This window comes from Antedon bifida, chromosome 7 (assembly GCF_963402885.1).
Source record: "Antedon bifida chromosome 7, ecAntBifi1.1, whole genome shotgun sequence".
Lineage (NCBI taxonomy): Eukaryota > Metazoa > Echinodermata > Crinoidea > Comatulida > Antedonidae > Antedon > Antedon bifida.
Window position 1 is genome coordinate 14595141 of NC_136232.1, and position 16758 is coordinate 14611898.

Here is a 16758-nt window from a genome sequence, read left to right on the forward strand (position 1 = left end):
CAATTTCCGGTGACCAAGCAACTCTATTTTTCAAAATGTTCTTAGCACAGCCTCAACCATGGCTGGTAATGTAGACCTATAAGTTTCATATATAAATTATATGTACTACAAGTACAATTTCTGGGCACCTAGCCGCTCTATTTTTCAAAATTGTCTTAGCTTATCCACCATGGTACTGTAGGGCTGGTTCGTTCTGAAGACTTACATATTTTGTTTCATTTTTCGAAGTATAAATTAATCCAATTTCCGGGCACCTGCAGCTCACACTAAAAATTTGGCAGAAAATCATGGCGGAAACTTCTCATTTGCACATCTGAAATAAATATGCATTTATCCCACAATACATACCGTATCGACCTGAAAACATGTATTAAAGATGTATTTCGTCTCCAAAAAACAGGAAAATTGGAGATTAATAAAATCAGACTTCGATATAGACCATTTTCTAGTTACAAAGTTAATCACTTCTGTAGAAAAAAAACCCTGAAAAATTAATGTTTAAACTCAGCCAAAAACCCATTGGCTGGAATCCAAAATTTGAATATTTTTTGCTTTAAATTACAGTTTTTCAGGTAAATAATTGTTTTCTTGGTCCAATTTTTGGTCAAAATGAATAATTATTATGACATTAAAATGGCATATTCAACAAAAATAACTATTTTTTTCAGGGGACAGACAATATATCATTCACTTTGAGTTAATGTGAAATAAATAAACCAGATATGACTACAATACATGACTATCTATAACATAATCATTCTTGATTTATGCACATAAATAACTTGCAAACATGGATATTCTTTCACCTTCTAAAAATGTGTCTACACAAATAATCGTCAATGAAGTAATGGAAAATAAATATCCCCAAACATTAATTTGCACATCTATCTAGAGTGGGGCCCGTTAAGAAAAGTCCATTTTAATGTTAAGTTCATGACTGCTGCTCTATTATTTATTACTGAAGTATTCAGGAATAAAACAAACTTTACTTTACATTGTGTTTTCGTTGTTGACTAATTACGTGTATTTTATTGACTAATTTGGCTGATTTGTAAATAATATATAACTTCATTCATATTGAGAAGAAACTTTCCAGGATGCTAATTTTGTAGCATACGCCCTCTACAATCAATGATACCTGTGTGTACATCCGGGCTTTACTGTACTTAGCCTCTCTACACACACACACAGCAGAGTACTAGCCTCCTCCCACCATACTACGTACGTTTATGTGTACGTACATCGATTGTATTTATGTACGACGGTGGTGTGTAGGCCTAGAAATTCTGTTGCTGATTTCCCGCAATTGGACAATATACTAACAAAAAGTAATAGTAAGTTTATCTGTAAATAATACATATTTTAATGTGAAAATTACTATCATAATTTTAGTTTGGAGAGATGTGAATGTGATACATTGTTTATTACATTTTATAGGTTTGTTTTGTAGTAACATTACAATAGGCTAGGCTAGGCCTAGTTAGGCTACCTAGACTACTACTACTAGCTAGGGCCTAGGCTAGAATAGGCCTAGTAGGCATAGCCTACATGATTGATGGACGATCGGGCCTATTCCAAGACGATTGGGTACCAACGCGTGTGGACGTTCGAGCTCAACTGTGTGGATGTTCGCGCCCAACTGTAATTATACTAGACGATCGGGCCCATTCTAAAAATAATTATAAAAAGGAAAGACGTTCGGGTCCACGAAAATGAATTGGATTTATAATTGTTCACCATAAAATAAATTAAAGGTGTTCTTTCCACTGGTTCGTGATACAAATGTAATAAACTAGGCCTAGGCCTATATGTAAAAGAATTATAAAATATTTTATTAATAGTTTTATCAACATTAAAATGATGAATCTTTTTCTTTCTGTATTTTCTAACGTAGGTGCATGTGGATTTTTTTGTGCGGATTAAACTACCACTCAGTACTCATCAACAAATGACAAGTTCAAATCTAGTTTTTCTTGCTTGTACTAAACCACTGATTAAGGCCTGTTTCTGCTATGCCTAGATTTTTATTAGCAAAAAAAGAGAAAAAGAATAAAATAAAAGACTGCATGACTGCTGCTACACAGGATGTGGGTCCCACTTACGATCAATAATTTGGTTACTGTAACAAAATAAGAGCGCTTAGGCCTAGGTCGAGCGCTTATGTCGACACTAGAACTGATTGTAACTAGTCTTGGTTACCTTATGGCGCACACGACGTGATTCATTTTTGTATAAAAACCAGTATGCGTGAGTGCTTATATATGTAAAATCAAACTGATCGCGGTTACCCATCCATTTTCAATTCCGAAAAAAGTAGAAGATGGGCAACTTAAAGCAACTTTATGTCGAATTTTGTGGGTGCCTGTCAGTGCGTTCAAGTTACTTGGAGCGCTTATGTCGACACAGTTGAGTTGGGTTGAGTTCCATGTTGCCATAAGGGCACCTTTTTAGAGGCCTAGCCTTACCTAGGCCTTATTATTTTCTAGGCCTACAGCTAGTCTAGCTGAGGTATTTTAGTCCTAGTCTACTAAGTCACTCATTTATTAAATTAGTTTTTACTGAGACTACTGTATGTTGTTACATACTGTATCTAAAATGTTGTATTTAAATTAATAGATGAGATATTCTAATGCAATTTAATCCATTATTAAATGTAATGCTTCTTTTCTTTTCCTTGATTTTTAAATTGTTTATTTTATGTTTGTAAATGGTTTTTTTAATTTTTGATAGGGTCAAAATTGTGCATGTAACTTTATATTTTGAAAATAGCATAGTTAGTATCAGACATCTAGCTATGATCTCTTTAAAATAACCTACAGTAGATTTAAGTGATACTAATCTTTTTAATTACATTATTAACTATTTTACAGGAGCATTTGAGATTAATTTCATCAAAAAAGTTACATTCTGAAGAATTTAAAGATGATTAATAATGACGAACCAGCTGATGTAAGTCATCCAACCATAGACCACTTTCACATCATCCATTTTTTTCTTTACATAACATCCCAATACTGGTATGCCTGTACAGTACACAGGTTATACACCCATTCCCTATTATTTGTATACAAATTTGTGTACAAATAATGACTTTAAAAACAATAAACCAGATCATTCCTTGTCTTAAATGTACGTATGCAAATGTAAACAGCAGCAACGTACGGACATCTTACGCTTGTTATAGACCTAGCCTGATGTTGTCTAGTTGCTGCATTTGTTAATTATATAATAAAAGTTGAAAAGTTACAATTCTTCTATTTGTTTTTGGCCTTCATGATCGATTAAAAGTAGGGGAATCACAGAAGAAAACTAAAATATCAGTCCATGCAATGCATATTGGGATTTATAGCGGGCCGCTTAAATTATTAGAATCAACTTATTTTTAACATTTTTAATCGTTTATGTATATGAAAAAAAGTTACCGCAATATGACCATACAGTATTTATTTTTACATTAAATGTAGTTTGTTACCTTAAATTAGATCTAAAAAAAGCTGGTAACAGTTTAAATTAAAAAAGTAAAGTACTGTACATTTTAAATTGGTTTTGTTTCATTTGTAACACATTTTAAATCTCAAATTGACGAGAAGAGCTAACAACCATACTGTACTGTACATTCTTCATAAGCATTGCTTGAAATTTAGGTGCCCCCCCCCCCCCCCAAAAAAATAAATAAATAAAATTATGTACGCAAAAATTTAAAATATAAAAATTTTGATACCAAAATTGTACAACACTTTTAGTTTTGCCTGTTGTTGTAAGAGTTACATTTGGTTTTTGACAATTGTTAAAAATGATTTTGTTTACAGTATGATTTGAAACTGAAAGGAAAAGTATAAAACTATGTTTTTAATCTTGTTTTTTTTAGTGTCCATTGTGCATGGAAACTCTTGAAATAGATGATGTGAATTTTTTTCCCTGTACATGTGGTTATCAGGTAGGTTATATTTTGGAATATTAATAGTAATTCACATTATATTAACTGTCAGATGTTGAGTTAACATAATATAGGTAATAAAATAGGTGCATCTTTTAAAATTAAATAAAAATGATTATTTACACAAGGTTCTCACTTTAAATTACTTGATAGATTTGTCGTTTTTGCTGGCATCGTATCCGTACAGACGAAAATGGTTTGTGTCCTGCATGTAGGAAAGTTTACCAAGAACACCCGGCAAACTTTAAACCACTGACAGAAGAAGAGTACGACTGTTTTCAAATATTTTAATAACATTTACAGTAAATTTAGAAAGAGATTACAGAAAGAAAATACTGTATGCTATTTGGAAAGACCATGAATTGATTTTCATATACTCTAATGTATGTATTCATTAGAGATTTGTTGTATGGAATACATACTCCCAAACCATATTATTAAAATGTTAGCTCAATCAAATTTATTAATTATTTTGTCAGTTGATGTGTATACTACTATTTTTATTTTATATTCTTTTATTAAGTTCACTTTTATGGAAAACTTTAAATATCAGATGAGATAAAAACATTAATCTTACTTTTTATTTTCTTTCAATAAATGCTCATTCTAAATCTAAATGTACAGTATTCAATCTCAAAATCACCTCATTGTACCAAAAAAGCATTAGACTACAGAGCATTTTTATACTGCTCTGCTAAGTTAAGAAACAACCTTCCATATACAGTACAGTATAAGAATGCGCAACCAAAAATGCACTTTTTAACTTTGATACTTCACTTATTTTATCATTAATTGTAGGTTACAAAGGATAAAGAATGAAAAAAAGCAGAAAGATCATCAAAGACGGCAAAAAGTATCAGAGAATAGGAAACACCTTGCTAGTGTCAGGTACTATTTTTGCTTGAATGTTCCACACACTTTAAATGGCAATAAAGTTGGTTTGTTTTGAAGTGGATAGGCTTATTAATACATAATTGGAATGCATTCACACTTGTTCTTCTAACCTCATTCTTTACAATGATAGCTGTTTACTTACCATCTTTCTTTTCATAGGGTTGTACAGAAAAATCTAGTATTTGTTGTTGGTCTTTCAACAAGACTAGCTGATAATGAGGTATGTACTGCATTATTCTTTGTTAGATTCATGGTAAACCATGTGTTTTCTAAAGGAAGTAATGGCCTTTTGTCCAGACCCGATTTAAAAAATTATTTGATAAGTCATATTTGAATCTAAGCTATGTCACTTTCAGTCACCAAAAAGAATGTTAGTTTCACTTGGATCACATTTTGGATGACAGCGTCAATAGCTGACAAACTATTCATCTATATGCCTATGTACCTATGGCGGTACCTGTTAAGCTAGAGTAACCGAAACAGAATACCTCAGAATAAATCATAATTTGTAGATAGTAACAACATCCAGAGAAAAAAGTACCCTCACTGTAAGAAAGAACAGACCAAAACAATGTACAGAATTAAATAAAGACTATTGAATGTTATTGTGACTCAATATATACCATGGAGGTAATACCTCCATGATATACTGTATATTTTTCAAAATGGTTATTTCTCTTTAATAATAAATGTATTTATATTCTACTAACAATGTCCTATTCCTTTGTAGGTTAGCTAAACAATAAATAAAAATTGTATATTACCAGACACATGAATGTTATATTGTGTTTTTTAAGGTTTTGAGAAAGCAAGAATATTTTGGTAAATTCGGTAAAATAATGAAAGTTGTCGTCAACCAAAATACAGCTTATGCTGGACAAGGGGTAAATTTTAATTACTTTTTTTATCACACTTACTTTATGTTTTTTTCATACTAATAATATTATCTCTTACTCTAGCAGTCACCACTTTCTTCAGAGAGATGTACAACAAATTATAATTCAGAAAATATGTACATATACAAATATTACTACAATAGACATCATCTGTAAAATGTTGACAGCCAATTAGACATCTTGTTTTACAACTGAAAATTTGAAGTATCTTATTTATTTTAGTTAGTAGTTGATGTAGTGTAGTAAATTGGTGCTATGATAAATGTTTTTGTAATTAATTTTTCTTGTTTCCTGCTGAAAGGGCCCAAGTGCCAGCGCTTATGTGACGTATCAAAAAGCAGAAGATGCATTGAGAGCAATACAAGCAGTTAACAATGTACATGTAGATGGAAGAACATTAAAGGCATCTCTTGGAACTACAAAATATTGTAGTAATTTCTTAAAAAATATGTCTTGTCCCAAACAGGTAAAAACAATCTGTTGATTTTGTTAAAGTAGATAGATGAATTTGATAACGAGAAATAATAATGAAAAATACAACAAATTTGGAGATATTTAGACACGGTGATTGTAAAATAATCAGCTGTTTATTTTATCTTTAATAACAAAAGTTAAGTTATCTAGTTTTTAGACCACTCTTATACTCTCAATTTTGGACATCTTTTCATTTTCTCCCAGGCTCCAGCAAGTATCATCCTTTATTTTGTCTTTTTAAACGTGGAAATGTGAATTTAAAGATATAACGTCCCCCTGAAAGAATATTTTTTTAATGTTTTTGTTAAATATGCCATTTTAATGTCACATAATATTTATTCACTTTGACAAAATATTGGATCGAAAAAAAAATTTACCTGAAAATTTAAAATTAAAGCAAAAATTATTCAAATTGACTGAAAGTCAATGGGTTTTTCGGTTTGATTTAACAGTTTTTTTTATTTTGTCTTTTTATAAATGAAAACATTTTTTAAATTTTTTTCTACAGAAGTGATTACCTTATTATTAAAACTGAAATTGCCTATTCAAAGGCTTTTTTTTATTAATCTTCATTTTTTTTGGGGAACAATACATCTTTAAACATTGCCTGGAACTGGAAGGATGAGATCGCACACTGTTATCAGCTACTGATGCCATCCTAGTACAATGGTGAAAATGTCAAAGATTTTAAGCTGGGCTAATGCTAAACACTTCTCCGCTATGAGTGGAAACTTTATTTCATCAATCAACATTTTGACAGAAGCTTACAATTAGAAAAAAAATTCCATGCTGATGGTTAAATACATTAATATTTTGTTTGTTTATCATGTTGAATAACTGAATTATCACAATGACTGTCAGGTCAACAAACAAACAAATTTGTCTATTGGAAAACATACCTAGACAGCTTTTGTTTTTGTCACCATGAAATCTGTAGTACCTTACTTGACGAGTGAAACATTTATATTTTGTTTTATAGGATTGTATGTATTTACACGAATTAGGTGAAGGAACAGCAAGTTTCACAAAAGAGGACATGCAAATGGGGTACTCATAATTATTCATATTTCTTGTGATACGTGTCAAATCTTCTGAATGTAAACAATATTTGCAGCGCATGAAAGATTTCTACTTTTTCTTCAAAGAGAAATGATATTTTGCTTTAAATATTGAAAAAAGAACCAAGAAAATGTATCTGGGGTGGATGAATTTGTTTGTTGTTCAGAAGGTTTGAAATGGCAATTTATCCACCGGATGATGTTAAGATATCTGAAGCAACAGAATTAACTGTGGCTTAGACCTATATAAAATTGATTTGAGAATACCCACCCTAACTATATTGGGGCTGAGATGAAAAAATGCTGAGAAGAAATGGCACTCTTACCATTTATAGAGAGTTGTAAATAGCACTGGAACTTGTCAAGCAAAGATGCAGCGACAAAACTGACAACTTCTTTTTTTGTTACATCCAAATTGTTGCTTTTTGACATAATATTATTGAATTATTTAACAACATTGATGATTTGATTGATGAAACCCCATGTGCACGCCCAGTACCAAGCTACAATGCATTATCTTTAAACATTGTGTTGCTTTTTTTGTGAATTTAAGAATTAGTAGTTTTTATCATTTTTTTCTTACAGAAAACATCAAGAATATGAGCAAAAATTGATTCATGATATGTTTAACCAATCAAATAGTGCAGTACCTTCTCAAGCCTCAACAAATAACACAACAGCGTCATTTTCCTCAGAAAGACCAAGAGCTTCTTCTTTAACAAGGTAATACTAGATCAAGTATGCATAAATATTTTTTTGGGGGGATAAGAAAAGTATGGTTGTTGCTTCTCATAAATATGAAGAATATCAGGGTTGTGCTTGACTTGTGAAAGATTATAGTCTGAGCAAGAACATATTCTCATTTTGAGGATAATCAGGCGTGAATAATCAAAAGAGACTATGGTAATGCAACAACATCTGATCTGCCAATATTGTACATGAATTCATATCTACAGGTCTTTCCTCCATAATACATTTTTTAAATGGGGGTTAACTTTTATTCTGAGGAGCTATAATTGATTCGAAATGAATAAATATTTTAAAAGTCATTGCTTACAGCTACATTTTAGAGGAGGCATGTCTTAAAAGAAAAAATACTGAAGGAAACCCTCTCATATCAGTGATATAGTGAGAACTGGAGTATTGCGGTTATAGCTTCTATTAAACTGTATGTAACTGTTATTCGATACGTCTATTCATACCATAGGTCAAAGCAGAGCTCTCCACCATTGGCAACAACACACCCTCCAAGTACAAACTCAAAAGAAGCATGGCCTACATTACAACGAGATATAAAGCAGAATGAAAGATTCTCACCAACAGAAACTAGTCCAGAGACTGTTGAACATAATAATTACATAGAAGTGTTACCTACTAATATACAACAGCAAGCTTCATCACCAGGTCAAGATGAGTTGCCATCATTCATGATGTCAGCAAGGCCGACAAATAATTGTCAATTGTTGAATGATAATCCATCACCTCCACAAACTATATCTCCATTTACATCAACCAGAACAACTTCTTCATTCTTCTCCGAGAATGGTCTTTTTGGTCCCAGCTCTGGCATGCCATCAAAAAATTTACATCGGATGACAAATTTACCACCATCTCAACCACCAGCTCTTGAACCGCCACCAGCACTTTCAAACTCCTTAGGTATACATCCAATAGCTCCTCAAGGTATGTAAACTAAATTAAATTTTAAATTATAAACATTTTTTTAAAAAGCAGAAATGTCTCAGAATGTGTAAAATGTAATTTTAATTGGAACTTGAAAATTAAATGATCAATAGAATTATATTAGAAATATGCTATTCCGTTTTGAAAAAAAATAAAAATATGCAATTTAAAAAAATGTCTTTTGACAGTGAAATCAATTTTGAAAACATTATTTGAGACGTATCATTAATAAAAAGTTGACCAATCTTCACATTTGAGTTGGACAGTCTGTGTTTAAATTGAAAAAATGAAACATAAAAATTAACAACAAAATGCAGAAAAACTAAATAGTAAATGATTTAAAATACTGTATGCTTGTTTATTGTTATATTTTCAGATATGATTTATATTGTAATTCAATTTATTTTGTAAATTCACAGATTGGAGTGAAGGCATATTGAGTTCTGATTCTTTGCCGGTAGGAAGTTCAACAACAGATTGGCAGCAAGCTTTTGGTTTTCTCAATGAAAAGGAAGATAATCACAGTGAAGATGAATTGGACTTTGATCCATTTAAAGAATCTAAGAAGGGTTTAGCCGATTTACTTGCAACAGAAATGCAACTAAAGCATCAGCCACAAAAGCCACCAGGCTTAACACAACCCCCACCAGGTTTTGGGAGCCAACCATCAAATCATAGTCCTTTCACAATACCCAGCAGACATCCACCAGGTTAGTAATGTAATATTGTTTAATTTATGAAGTTGAATTTGTATTTAGTTTATTAGTTGAATGGGGAATATTTTGGCAGGTTAGATTAGAGCAGAGTGAATGAACTAAATAGCAAAGCTATACATAAGGTTTTATAAAATCTAATAGGTAACACAAACTTAGATATTTTGTTGTAAACATATATTGCCGGCATATACTTTGATTATATGCATATTATGATCAAATTTTAATTCTAGATACTCTGATCAATCTATAGATACTAATTTGTTCATTCTTTAAATTGATTTATATTTTATGTTTTTAATTTGCAAAAATATACATTTTAACTCAAAACTAACAACTTTATTTTATTGTATTGCGGAGAAACAATTTCAACTGGTTTGTTTTTAAATAGGCCCAGAGGGCAAAAGTGGGGGAATAACCATTATGAAGCACAAAAACTTAAAACTATCAACTTTATTTTATTGTATTGCGGAGAAACAATTTCAACTGGTTTTGAAATAGGCCCAGAGGGCAAAAGTGGGGGCATGGCCATTATGAAGCACAAAAACTCAAAACTATCAACTTTATTTTATTGTATTGCGGAGAAACAATTCCAACTGGTTTGTTTTTAAATAGGCCCAGAGGGCAAAAGTGGGGGAATAACCATTATGAAGCACAAAAACTTAAAACTATCAACTTTATTTTATTGTATTGCGGAGAAACAATTTCAACTGGTTTTGAAATAGGCCCGGAGGGCTAAAGTGGGGGCATGGCCATTATTTAGCACTTTATGTATCAACAATGCTTACTGTTTTCTATTAGGTGGTGGTAGTAAAATATTGAGTTTAATGCAGATGAATCAAAACCAAGTAAATAACAGTCAAGCTCCCCCTGGCCTTGGTCAACAGCATCAACTGCCAGGATTCTCAAATCATATATTTCATGAGTCTCAGCAGCACAATAGCCAATCAGCTGACAGCAGACAACAGAACCATGTATCCGATCTTAAAAGCTGGCAAGATGGTTTTAGGGCATTACTACCCAATATTAACATCAGTTTTGGTGCTGCAAATTATGAATCATCCTTGGAATCAACTGGTATGAAAATTACTGACATTTAGTCTCATACTGTAGCTGTGAACATACAGAATTAAGGCCCTTTTTTAACTGATTTTATTTTTGAAAATAACATCTAGGGCCTACAGGGCCAACAATTAAAAATATATTGTCCCACTGAAAAAAAATAGTGAAATTATCAGACAATGTGTTTTTGGTTAAATTTAACTGTCTTATTTTGTTCTTTTTTTTTCTATGTAAAGGTAATAGCTTTATTAAAACTGCAAAATGGCATTTCAAAGTCTGATTTTAATAATCTTTTTATAATATTTTTGGTGGACAATGCATCTTTAAACAACAGTATTTTTATGTTAGGTAACTGGGTTTCAAAAGAAAATAGTACCGGTTCTTGGAAAACACAAGATCCTGCAATAGTTCGCATAGCAGCACCTCCCAGTGTACCAAATAATCATGAAAGAGATAGTAAGTATTATTATTTTGAACATTGTTTTGGTGTTACCATGTTCAAGACTAAATAAAAGTAGCAAGCTTCTTTTATTTATACATTCTGGTTTAAAAAAACAAAGAAATGGCAGTACATAAAATATAAATTACTGTTATTGTTATCTTCAGATTTATCAACAGAAGAACCACCTCATTGGTTGCAGTCTCTACAAACATTAACAGAAACAGACAGTCCCATTGCTAATAATCTCTTCCCAACCTATTTCAATTCACAAGGTAATGTTCTTTTTATTTTGTTTATAAGGTGGTGGACCTAACTGATGTCCATATCGTTTAATAATTAGTAGTATATTACTTTTTAAAAATAAAAAGTAAATACAGCACTTTAACTCTATAAATAGAAAGTGGAAGAAAAAATGCTATAAAACAATTAAATTGCTTTGGTTGACCTATATGCACAGCACCACCAGTTATGGACTGCCATCAACCGGTAGTTTTGTTAGGCTTGTTACCATTAGTTTTTGCCAAAATTTTCGTCTTGAAAGCTTATAGTCGATTGTATAATTGAAACATTTCCCTGGTGTGACTGTAACAAGTACATTTTCTATATACTCTAGATTGGTTTTGTATGATTTATATTGCTTTAAAATAGATAAAATGTTTTTATATTAAAGAAGCACAATTAAAATGTTTATACAATTTTTAAGGTGCTAACTGGGTATCACATAGTACACCAGCAGGACACAACACACAAGTAAAACCAAGTAAAAATAGCAAGCAGCACACAGTAACAGGACGTAAGTATCTACTTCATGGATAAGCTTAACTTAATTTGTTCATATATGTCAGAATAGTTGATGGTTGATGATATGGTAATGTAATACAATCAAATACAAGGATTAAATGGGGAAAAAAATGAAATGTTAGTTTCAATTTCTGTTTTCCCCATTAAAATAAGAAACCATGAAGATGAATAGATAACAATTTCAACAGGAGAGAACCTCTTAATAAATTGCTTGTTGGTCGTAATGACGAAATAAATAATATGTAATAAGTGAGTGGCCGAGTGGTTAAGACAGCAGAATCATAATTCTGAGCCATAATATCGGCAAGGGTTTGAGGCTCACTCGCGCCATGGTTCTGATGGTAGAACGAGTCTTCTCGGATAGGACTGTAAACCGTAGGTCCAGTGTACACATCTAGCTTGTGTGTACTTTGAAGAACATAGTACATCTTTCGAGACGAGCAGAGGGTTACCCTGGTGTACTAGTCCACACACACCCACTGATCATAACTGGGCCCTCTGGGACACCAATCTTTGACTGAAGAGGTTACCCAGTGTAAATAAATAACAAATTCAAATTATACAAACGAGAAAATTTACAATAGTGAAAAAAATATAGATGGCAATCATGGCCCAGTAGTCCGAGTCAATTTACAAAAGTATAATTTTCAGACCTGTGGCGTTGTTTGTGACATAATTTACTCTCATTACCTGCTCATTGTTAATGTTGATGTTAATGTATTTATAATGTTCTGTGGCCTTAAATTTTACACTTTTCAATTACTGCCAATACGGGTACCCTATTTTGTCTGTCCATGATAGCAACAATACCGGTGTAACCCCTTACTCATCTCGATAGATGTACTGTAGTAGGTTCTTTGAAAGTGCACATAAACATTTAGTGTACACTGGACCTGTGGTTTGTAGTACTTATTTTTTAAGACTCATTCTACCACCAGAACCATGGAGCGAGTAAGCCTTGAACATTTCCATATCCACTATCGTAAATGCTCACTCATTGAAGCAAGGTATTCGGTACACTAATCAATAGGTGACAGTACACTGTATTCTGCTTCTTAGTTTACACCATTAAATTTGTATTTTTGTCTTCACAGATCTGTGAAAATGGATGATTTGATCTAAAACTGACCTTAAGTATAAGTAGATATTAACAAACTTAATAACAAGTTATACCTGTGAACTAATTACAATAAATAAAACAATTGTATGCTCCTAATCAAGTATAAAGTTAGCAGATCCTAAGAATATAAGTTAATGAATAAATAAATGAAATTAAAAAGTTATTAATTTTGTTCAAAATGTCAAAAGCATTAATGTTTGTCTTGTATTTTACTCATGATTGTAATACTCTGTACCAAGTTCAGTGTATCCACTGAATTATAAAACAATTTAGTCAAACAAATATACATAAACATGAAGAATACACCATATTTTGATGAGACCTCTTTTTTTGCTCAAAAATATAAACAAGACCGTACAAAGAATAAATGCTTAAAGTGCAATGGTACAAATATTTTAATATTGTGAAAATAGAACATTTCATCTTTCATCGAATGAAATATTTTTGTCATTGCATGATTATATTAAAAAAACATTGTTTTATATAAACATCTTGCGTAGATTGTTTTGTCATTTGATTGGAGGATACATTAAAAAATTATCTCCTTTGCTGCTCTCCTCTTCTGTCCTCTTGACAATTTAGTTATTTTAGTTCCAGTTTACTTTTTTCAAATGTTTAACTAACTAGATTTATAATTGGTTAAGCCCATATCGAATTGCATTCATCAACTTTTCAATTTTTCTTCCATGTCTAAACCTCTATAAAATCCGCTCAAAAACAGATTGAGTTCTGTGTCATATTCATGGTTTCTATGTCTGCCAAATTTGTCTCTCGAACCTTTAGGCTATGGGTCTGATTTTTTGGCCGTGTCAAAGATTGCGTTCACAAATAACAAGAATGAACGTGCATAATACAAATTTGCACTTGCATGTCGTGAAAAATGCAATCTTGATGTTTCATAGATTATTTATTGAATATCATGTGACCAACAATCCTCCAATTAAATGACAAAGATCTTTGTAGGTGTTATATCAAACTATATTACATGTACTTGCCTATTTAATGGTTTGTTATGTACCATAGTGGTTCAGCTGTACCATATTTTTATTTAACATATTTTTTTCACCATATTCAAAATTATCTTATAATAATGCTTTAAATTTGATTGGTGCCCACTCTTTGTGTTATTATAATGATGATTGAACTTGGTTTTAATTAAGAAAACCTATTAAAATACTGTTCATTGAAATACATGATTAGTTTATAACAATAATACATGTTATTTTTCCATAATTTCAGTTTTTTATGTAATTGATTTTCCTTTATTGTACAAAAATATGCTGATAAAATGTTTAAGATGGTAACAAATGTATAGTCATACATTCTAAATAATTGAATGCTCAGTGCAGTATATTATGAACTAAACTGCATCTTAATTTATTTTGTTATTAATATTGTTTCAATTATTATTTACTGAAATAATCTTGACAAAATAACATAATTTATCTAGTTGCATAACTTGTTATTAATTTTATCTGTGAAACTGGAATGAAACACAAATATAAGTTATCCTACTCAAGTACAGTATACTAATGCAATGTGTATTATTTATTTTTCTTATGAAAATATACTTAATAACTTCTTCTAAATGATTATTGTTTGTAGATGCAAACAGTAACCATGTGCAATACACACTGGCGGCAACACATATTAGAATACAACATTATAGTACAAACTAGATTTTGATCAGGTTTTGTTAGAAACAGGATTGCAAATTGTTCTGAAATATTGCATTCAATGTGTGGTTTTCATCCTTATGCTATACCTTTATCATACGAAATACTGTAGCATCTCAATGGGTGTAAGAGATACTACATCCCTTTTATGTTTTTCACATATTTTAGGCTATAAAGACAATTTAAATTAAAATACTGTATAAATCTTTTAACCTAAAAAGGTGTAATATGTCTTCTTGACAATCAAATTACATTCTACTACAGTATTTGTTCAAATTGGGGTTATGCAATATTTAATTTTAAAGGTAATACTTGTTAGGATACTTGGCATAGTATTGTACCCCTCCCCTGTTTCCAATAAAATATGGATTGTGTACATTGATTGTTGTTATACATAATATAACAGTTTATAAGAATAAGAGTGTTAAAATGGTAGTAAGTTGTACCAATGACTGTCAGTGTGTGTGAGTGAGTAAAAACGAAAAAGATGTGAGTTGTACCAATGACTGTCGTCAGTGTGTGTGTGAGTGAGTAAAAACGAAAAAGATGTGAGTTTCAGTTTAAACACATGAATAATAAAATGTATGAGTATTATTATATTATACAGAAATGTAGAAATACTGGACACATGTTTAATTTGGGATGGAATAACAATAGGCAATGATTTGATTATGTTGGCCCTATACACAATAATCCACTATTAGCTAGGCTTGTTGATTAGCAGACGACAAATTATTATTACAGGCATATACTTTTTGTACTTAATTAAACAATCAATTTGATATCAGTCCAGATGGTAAATAGTCAATGACACAAAGATGAAGTGCATGTTCTCTACATCATTAGTTGACATTACTCAGTTACATCATAATTGTTTATTTCTATTTACAATGAAAACAATTAGAAATTGCAATACCTTGTTTTACTTTAACATTGCTACAGTACATCCATATTTCCGATTAATTATGAAAAGGAATATTTATGAATTACATATTAAAAGAATGATTTTTGTTTCGTTTTTAATTAAAACCGGAATTGAAATGTGGGTAAAATCACAGATATGTGCAAATAAACCCTTCATATATGCAGAACACGACAGAATTGGTATATAGCTTGATTATTATGTTTCAATACTTTGTTTAAGAGATTGTTTAGTTAGTCAATGGGGCAACTTTGCATCATCATTATGCATTTTTTGCAAATCAAAACAAGTGTTTACATGAACTTCTTATTAGCAGAGCACTTGTGTATAAATGCCCTTAATAAGATCAGTTTCATAATGCTAATTCTGAAATTTGAGTGCCACATTAGTTTTTTTCTAAATTCTTAGTGAATGTCGAGAGAAAATATACATTGGGCAGATCCTAAAATTAATTGACTACTAATTCTGGTTCGGGTACCCATTCAAATGATAAAAATAAATGAATACGTTCTTCAAAATCAAATAAAAAATGTACACATTTACTATTATTCAAGAAATATAATGCAAATACTGTAGTATGTTGTTAAATATAATGATTAATCCATTCGACTACACAGACGGGTCGACAGAAAGCATTTGCATTTGTTAATTGTAGTTAGATCAATTCTTACGTCACACCTTATGGATATGACTAATGAATACTCATGTTTATTTTGTGACTTTTTTTCACGCTGCTGCTCTAGCCAGCTACGTCCCATGAGGACTACTCATTCAGAAGCTAAAGCAAGCAGCAGTTATAGTATCTAAGGCTGACAGTTCAGATCCCAGCTGCTGGACCCAAAAAACGTCTGGGAAAAGAGAGTCTATGAGGGCTCACGGTTGAACGATTTTGGATTCTCGCCCTTTGATTGGTTGACGCGAATCAACAGACAGGGCAGAATTTTCTCACTTGTACTGCCGTGAAGTCACGACGGTTGTCTCTAGTAGAGGGTATTCAGTTGCATGCCACAGGTTGAGGTCACACACACAAAATTGATCATAATTAAAGAACTATCTTTGATTTGATCTTTTTGCGATTAA

General features: G+C 31.4%; 1 protein-coding gene across 2 annotated transcripts; it reads left to right on the top strand.

Moving 5' to 3' along the window:
* Nucleotides 1–1142: 1142 nt before the first annotated feature.
* LOC144849188 (CCR4-NOT transcription complex subunit 4-like) lies at nt 1143–15857 on the top strand. 2 transcript variants are annotated; one of them, XR_013613955.1, is made up of 18 exons: nt 1143–1334; nt 2871–2949; nt 3869–3937; nt 4091–4203; nt 4736–4825; nt 4991–5051; nt 5629–5715; nt 6029–6193; nt 7181–7248; nt 7845–7982; nt 8467–8942; nt 9362–9652; nt 10457–10732; nt 11066–11173; nt 11324–11431; nt 11863–11952; nt 13055–15218; nt 15273–15857. XR_013613955.1 is itself a non-coding variant. In XM_078706221.1 (17 exons), exons 2-17 carry the CDS (start codon nt 2923–2925, stop codon nt 13060–13062), a joined length of 2175 nt encoding a protein of 724 aa, XP_078562347.1. In that variant the 5' UTR covers nt 1143–1334; nt 2871–2922; the 3' UTR covers nt 13063–15857. The 2 variants fall into 2 exon arrangements, 1 of the variants encoding a protein (XP_078562347.1); XM_078706221.1 differs by having other exon boundaries at nt 13055–15857.
* Nucleotides 15858–16758: the final 901 nt, after the last annotated feature.

Excerpts from the sequence above, each read along its gene's own strand:
- LOC144849188 (XM_078706221.1), top strand. The coding sequence starts at position 2,923 with ATGATTAATAATGACGAACCAGCTGAT. Across the intron at positions 2,950-3,868 it reads ATAATGACGAACCAGCTGAT|TGTCCATTGTGCATGGAAAC; the intron begins GTAAGTCATCCA and ends TGTTTTTTTTAG. Across the intron at positions 6,194-7,180 it reads ATATGTCTTGTCCCAAACAG|GATTGTATGTATTTACACGA; the intron begins GTAAAAACAATC and ends TTTGTTTTATAG.